The 7,577-nt window shown below is 35.5% G+C and overlaps 2 protein-coding genes across 2 annotated transcripts in view; one reads left to right on the top strand and one right to left on the bottom strand.

Annotated features, from left to right (window-relative positions):
- Positions 1-7,397, top strand: part of LOC106105087 — an 11,795-nt gene extending 4,398 nt beyond the window's left edge. The window contains exons 5-8 of the mRNA XM_013285312.1: positions 4,851-5,046; positions 6,669-6,743; positions 6,832-6,991; positions 7,290-7,397. Coding sequence (XP_013140766.1) covers positions 4,851-5,046; positions 6,669-6,743; positions 6,832-6,991; positions 7,290-7,397 — 539 coding nt within the window. The remainder of the gene's footprint in view (positions 1-4,850; positions 5,047-6,668; positions 6,744-6,831; positions 6,992-7,289) is intronic.
- A 35-nt stretch (positions 7,398-7,432) lies between these two features.
- LOC106105085 (phosphoglucomutase) overlaps positions 7,433-7,577 on the bottom strand; it is a 6,453-nt gene continuing 6,308 nt past the window's right edge. The window contains exon 7 of the mRNA XM_013285311.1: positions 7,433-7,573. Within this exon, the coding sequence (XP_013140765.1) occupies positions 7,433-7,573 (141 nt within the window). The remainder of the gene's footprint in view (positions 7,574-7,577) is intronic.

Raw genomic sequence — 7,577 nt, 5'->3', positions numbered from 1 at the left:
CAGTACGACCTGCAGCCGCTGCAAGACAACTGGTAACACCACCAACACATCATCAACTGCAACACCATCTAAATTGAAATCAATTCTCAAAAATCACGACCTAAAGTTTTAAAACGCAATCCAATGTTGCCATATCAATGGCATGAAATTTAAAATTTCTCAAAACAACTTTTGATTAAGTGTATTTTTAAATCAAATTTGAAAATGTTCCAGAATGATATTGACCGTTATTTATGCAATTGTAATTGATATGCAATTTTAATGTAATAATTGCAAGGTCAAGTATTGTTAGTCTGTAATGAATGAGGCTGAGACTGACTCGCAGCGGCGGGCGACCGTTGCCCCGATCTCGAATGAAACTATGATTCCTAATAACGTAGAGACTGATACGAATGTTACATATGCACTTTAATTGTATATGCAAGGAATCGTATTGTCCTTGCCTTTTTTAAGATATTGATCGAATTGTTTAAAGTTTTAATTTGTGAGTCAATGGCGTGTTTTGTTTAAAATTATTTTAGTTTAATATTTGAGAGCATGGAATGCTCCGCCGCCATTGTCACGGATCTGTCGTGAGCTTGTATTTTATGAGAGTTTAGAATTTTAGTCGATGTATTTTAAATGTTTGTGATAGCTGAAAGCGTTGCGACGATTTGATCCTCAACGTAGACTCGTAGAATTGTTGAAGTAAACGGGCTGAGAGCCTTCCTGTTCATTTTAAGTTTTTAATTTTATTTTACATAGATTTTTAGAGCATGTTTTATTTTTTGATTATAACATATATTTTAGTTGTATCTCAACATAAAGGAGACGCTGTTACTGATTATTGAGATTACATCCGTTGGCGATTTTTATTTATTGATTATTGAGCCGATTTGAAGTTTGGTTGTTTTCGTTTACAACTTTTATCTATTTCAGACCAATGTAAGCATCACTTTTGATATCATATTTGCTAGAATATGGCATTTAAAGAGAGGTAGGCATTGGCGGTGAGCGACGATCGGCATATCAAAGTATAGTAGACATTCGGACGGCATATGAGATAAATTTTTGACTTGTATTAAACTAAGACTATAATCGAATCAACACATCGAGTGAGCGGGAGCTGACGCGAAGCGACGCGCCGGCGCAGCGCTCGCAACTATATTTTAATCAAAAAACATTTTTTACATATACAATGATCATTTTATGTGTCTGTCTGTGTGCATTACGTGTTTACTTTTCTTTTTACTAGTATTTGCATTTTGATTTTTAACCATATTAACATACTAATTTAAAATGAATATTGTGTCGTTTACATCTGCGTTTTTAATATGTTTTGGGCAGTAACTGGTTGATACGTAACTGATGTGAATCTATTCAAACCTTCTACCACAAAGAGCACCATACAATTATGTATCAATACATTTACAACGTCACCAATCATTAATTTAGCTTTTTAATATTATTTTTTAATCATGAACACGATTGATATTTTGAACGGTTTTAAACTTTGATTATGAGATGTTTCGTGTATCGCTTCTGAGTGATTATACTCGTATCTTAAAGCATACGATCACAAGGACGAGTTGGACGTCCTGTGCATTCCCTAAATTTTAAGATTTTAAGGATCAAGATAATATTTGCATGATTTTTGTAAGTTTCCTTTGTATGATTAAAGTGTGAAAAAATGCAAACTGAGTTTTATTTATTTTTAATTGCCCACCTTCTGTTACTAAATAAAATATGAAAATATTGACCACGAGTTGCAGTAAAAAATGGAATGAAAAAAATATGAAAAACGTACATTTTAGATTCTGTAGTTAAGTAAAATAGAATAACTAAATCCATTAAGGATAATTTCGATATTCGTTGAAATTACTCCAGAAAAGTAAGACAAAAGTATTTAGTTTGTTTTTCAAGGTAATTACATTTCGTTCAAAAACAAAAATAATATCGTGACAGATAATATACTCTGTTACAATACATCTGTCATTGTCACATGTCTTGTCAATGTCAAACTGTCAGTTAAATGAAAAATTGATCTGATCTTGGTTTTTATTTAATATTTAAACAATAATAATGGGAAACGCAAGTGCTAAGGCAGTGGAAGCGAAAGCAGTGGAAGTAGCGGCGCCATCTAATACCGAAAAGCCCAAACTAAAGCCGTGCTGTGCGTGTCCTGAAACGAAGAGAGCGCGAGATGCTTGGTAAGGTTATATTTTTTCAGATGTATTGCGCAATATCTATGTGTAGTTTTTCATTGAGAACAAACAATACAGCAAATCTTATTATTTTATACCACACTATATACAAATGCATTGTTATAAAACAAGAATAAAATTGCAATATCAACAACAATTTCCTTAATAGATATTTCAAAAGTATGTTTTTGTGTTATTTCAGCATAATTGAGAATGGCGAAGAGAACTGTGGCCCATTAATAGAAGAACACAAAGCCTGTATGAGGAAAATGGGATTCAACATTTAAATGTAGTTTTATTAAACTTGTTCATAATATCTCAAAATACAAAGCGGGACAAGCGATCAGGATGGTCTGTTCCTTTAATGTTTGTAACAATTCATAAATTAATATCTCATTTTGTATTGTTTGAAATAACAATGTTTCCAAGTGGATAAAATATGCCATCAAGTTATTATAATTAATATAAAACAAATTTTTAGTTAGTTAATCTTTTCCTTTAAAAGGAATGTTCGATGTAAGACTACATTTGAGCATCAGTTGCATGGACAAAGTAGAGTTTCTACTTTAAATGCTCCTAGACTAACAAAAGGTGATCATTTCTTTTGAAGGCAACACATTGTTTTATATAATTTGTCATAAACGTCAGAAACTTTTACTGAATATCCCAGAAATTGGTAATATGTAATGAAAACTGACAATCATTCATAATATTTTCAATTCAACTAGAATATGTGTAATTTTCAAATTGTCAAAAGTTAGTAATGTAGTTGCAAAATACAGCCAAAGATTTGATTAAACTTCACTTTAATACATCTTTAAAAATTTACACTTTAAGTTATTTATTTGTTAGGTAATTCATGTAAATATAAATAAACAATTTGAAAAGTAATATCTTTGACTTATTTATCACTTTTACTTAATAAGGTTTCTAAAAAAAATCTAAATTTTAAAATGACTCAGCTGATAATGTGTCACAATATCCTAGCCACTGAGTAAGGTATTACTTAATTTATAGTCTGAACACAAATATTAAAACTAGCTTCTTTGTATATAGTAGAAAGTGATGTTGAGGCCAGGGTTTCTATGCTTTTAAGCTATAAAATTCATTTGTACAAGTTATGACACTTCTCAAAAACACCTACAACAAACATTGAATAAGATATACAATTTGCTTTACAGTAGCGCCATCTGTTATACTATCCTGTTAAACATTCATTTGGAAGAAATGTTTAGCTAATCATAAAAGATAAATAATTATGATTTGTTTTATAATTAAGCAGTAAATAAACAAGCTTGTTGAATGTATCATAATGATGTCCTAATTTAGTTTTATCTAAGATCAGAGACAATGACCTTACTGTCTGACTCTCAGAATATGTTTTTTATAGAACTGTGAAATAGAAATAAATGATCTATAGACCTAATTAAACATGTTTTTTTTTATAACATAAGGTGGCAAACGAGCAAGCGGCCTGAATCCGCGAAAAATGGCGAAGCGACCGCTGCCCATAGACATCCGCGTTGCCGACCCTTATCCAACAGAGGAGGAAACGCACATGAGTATATCTCCCCTTCCTATGTATCTCCTACTCCGTCAAATCCACTTCCCCTTCCCATCCTCTCCTTGTAAGAAAAGGGTGGTAAAGAAAAAGGGACTTAAATTAGGCTTCCGGCACCACACTAATCAGACGAAACACGAAATTGCTTCCATTTCACGCCTGTCTTCTGTGTGGTCGTGGTATTACTGGGGGCGTGCCGGCCCATTCGTGCTAAGATGTTATAGCGGGCACTACCACTGTCAACTTAACACATGTAAACTTAACATCCATTAACTATGATATGAGTATGTAGGTAGTACAAAAACAGTTGAGTAACTTCAGTGTTATGAATAAAAATGTAGTAAAAAGTGAATGACCAATTTAGCTGCTCCTTTGTCCCCGTTTATTAAAAAATCTCAAATCCTTACATGTATTAGTTGTTTATTTAACATTTACTACTCTTAAAAATGAGTAAAATCGTAAACAAATTGATCTGTAAACTACAGAAATGACGCAGCTTAAGTCAACATTAAAATATTTCATATCACAAGTTTTTTCAAACAAGACGAAGCTTAATTATGTTATGTTAGCGTTTTGTCTCTTTATCTTAATGTACCAAAATAGTTTTAAAACGATAACATTGTTATAATTAGGGAATTGCGGTCTTTGTTGCCCCCGCGACAACAATCTGTGGATTTTACGAGTCGATTCAAAAACGATACGTAACCATCAACCGTCGGTACATGTCGCAGTTAAATTAAAATATCTTTGACTAAAATATAATGACTAGATTCGTCCTACACTTAAACAGTTATTACATATATTAAATCTCAGTCTTCTAAAAGGAAAGAAACCCTTAGAGTAGGTACCTAATAAAACAAACTACTGGATTTCAACGACATGAATTTATAAGTTACTTTTATAAAAATATGCTTATGTAGATTCACATGGAAGCCATCTCTCATCTTCATAGGAACAATTACACTTCCCCAACTATAATGTTTTTATTTCACTCATTAGACATTTGACATAATGACTACTTTATATTACTACTGCAACATGATTTCGCGAGATGCGTAAATCATTGTTATAGTTTTCTGATTAACGTAAACAATGCTATAATAAAGAGAGCATTATACTATCTGCTGAAACGCGGTCCGCCGGCGCACCAGTTCGTGTCGTCGTCTGCCTACGTGTTAGTGCCTGTCCTCGTCTGTGGGTGCTGTGCGTTGGCGCTGGTGACAGGATGCGGCTGGTGAAGAGTGCGCGGGGAGGTGGCGATGAGTCAGCACCTAGCTCTGTACAGTCAAATTCCAGCTATGGGTAAGTCTAGTCTTAAATCTTCTATACAGGCGTAGCACATTCAGTACGTCCCTTGGGGTTGCCGAAGATTAGCGACGCTATTCTTAAACATTATGCGATAAGGTGATGTCACTTTAGTTTGCATTCTTCATATTCTGTCTGTTATTTTGCGGTCAGTATTGCAGTATTCAGCTTGTTTTGCACAGAGTTCATTACGCCGGCTGTCGCCGCGTCGGTGCAAAAAGTCAAGGATTGTGTATGACAGAGATAATGCAAATCGCACATAAACTTGATGAATTACACTCAATCTCATACAGTATCTGTCCACCGGCATTGCTCGTCGCATTATTCATCAGCATAATTAAAAATGATTTATATAAGTTAATTACATTTATAAATACTGTAAAACAAATAATGAACTGCACCGAGCGTGAGATAAAATTTAATTCATGTTTTTAGACCTTACCATATATTTAAGTTTCGCAATAATAAAAGAATAACGAGAAAATAACACAATGAGTCATCTGGAAAGATGCTACATACTAGTTAGTTTAGTTACCTAAAGTTATCGTTTATTACTAATACTATTTCTTACATTTTAATCCCTTAAAAATATAAATAAAACTACCGAATGTCGCTTCCTCTGTAAAAATGTGTTAGCTGTCATATAAATCCTAGTCATTTCAGTCAGTACCTGTTATCAATACTTTATGGTGGCTATTGTCTCATCTTCAATAAACATAGGAATAATTCTGCTATTGGAAAGGACTGTGAAAATGCAAGAGAAATGAGTTCGTAGTATGTTAGGGAGGGTACATCCTGGCTGACAGAGCCAGCAGGCTCCTGCAGACCTCAAGTACACTTTGAGCGTAATATTTGTATCCATGATCACCTCCAGCCGATGAACCAGGCCTTGGGCTTCACTGTAGAAGGTGCAGTTTCTTTTGTCTTAATCCAAATAGTTTTTAGTTAGCCCCACTCTCCCCATTCCCAGAGTCCTGGCGACTGAATGACGTCGACAGGAAAGGGGACATCGGTTACATTGTATGCATTTAATTAGATAAAAAGATGATGAAATGTAGATAATTGTTTCGTCAGCCGCCAGAAGTCAACGTAAATATCAACAAATCAATAGAACGGTCAATAAATAGGTATTTACGTCAGAGAGTCTATAACAAGGGGAACATTAGGTTCCCGCGTTTGTACTGTTTAGGTCAGACGGAAACAAGCTACAAAGTCTGCTTATCAAGTGTGTTGTGCTTCAGCAGTACAATATTTTCTGTCCACTTAAGTTGTAGCAGTTCTACAAGAGTGTATAATTGCAACTTTAACACGATCTAAGTATGTTAATTTATTTTTTCTGTTGCCTTCTTAAACTCTTGTTTAACTTGAATAACAGTAAGTTGTAGTTATTATCACCAGCTGACATGTGGGTCAACAGTCACAATGCGGAAATTGTAAAGACGCGATATTGATAATCTTACAATTAAAGTGTTTTAGATGTTGCAATTGTTAAATAGGTCACTTACAAATCCGCGTCGCGAAGATTGCGCCTCACATTATGTGCCATTTGACCTGACCTTATGAAAACCCAGTTTTATTTCTATTTTAATTTTAATGTCTCATTAACTTTATTTTGGCAGAATATTCGGCAGCGCGTGCTCCGACATGTCGGATTGCGAGTGCGGCGCGGAGGACTACCACTATGCTACTTACAAGTGAGTTTGGATGTCATTATTATGTGTAATTAGAAATTTATATTCCGTATGTACAATTTAAGTTTAATAACAATGTATGCGTAAGCAGGAGTCCATTCTGCTCGCACTCGGCAAGCTTCAGCAGCGCCGTCAACTGCGGCGAGCGCGCCCCCCTGCTGCCCGCGCACCACGCACTACTCTCCGCCCCCGCCCCCGCCCCCGCACCCGCACACACCACATATAACAGTATTACCTTCTCCGACTCATTGGTTTGTTTATTTATTTTTTCTATCTGTTCTTTTTGTATACTTATTGATAGAAGAAAGTGTTCCATGTGATAAATAACTTTAATTATTGTTATCTATAAATTGCAATAATGCCGCCAGCCGGCAGCAGGCCAGGCTCTCGGGAGCAATAAACAGGCACGCGCCTTTCGATATCGCTTTCCTTGAATTATTACAGTTGTTGACATCAGACATATCTCAAATAAAGTAAATGAAATGAATAATTAACTTCAAATTTAATAACCAAAATAATAATTACTTGCATTGAAATTACCTTTGTCAGGGCCCAGGTGAGATCTCCGGCCGCGACATCATTGACACATACAAGCGCTTGGAGAAGGAAGACAAATCGGAGCCGGAGTCGCGGCAGAGCTCGTTGGTCACTATGTGAGTCACAAGTTTATACAACACTAGTTGATTAGAGAGCTAAGAGCAACGATTGTGGACTGGGAAGATGCAGTAACGAATGCGTGATGTGGCAGCTTCTCCGTGTGGAACACGATGATGGGGTCGTCTCTGCTGGCGATGGCGTGGGGCGTGGCGCGCGCGGGCCTGCCGGCCGCGCTGCTGC

This window comes from Papilio polytes, unplaced genomic scaffold, assembly GCF_000836215.1.
Source record: "Papilio polytes unplaced genomic scaffold, Ppol_1.0 DF823177.1, whole genome shotgun sequence".
NCBI lineage: Eukaryota > Metazoa > Arthropoda > Insecta > Lepidoptera > Papilionidae > Papilio > Papilio polytes.
The sequence above is the reverse complement of the archived record's forward strand: the minus strand, read 5'-3'. Positions and strand labels throughout refer to the sequence as shown.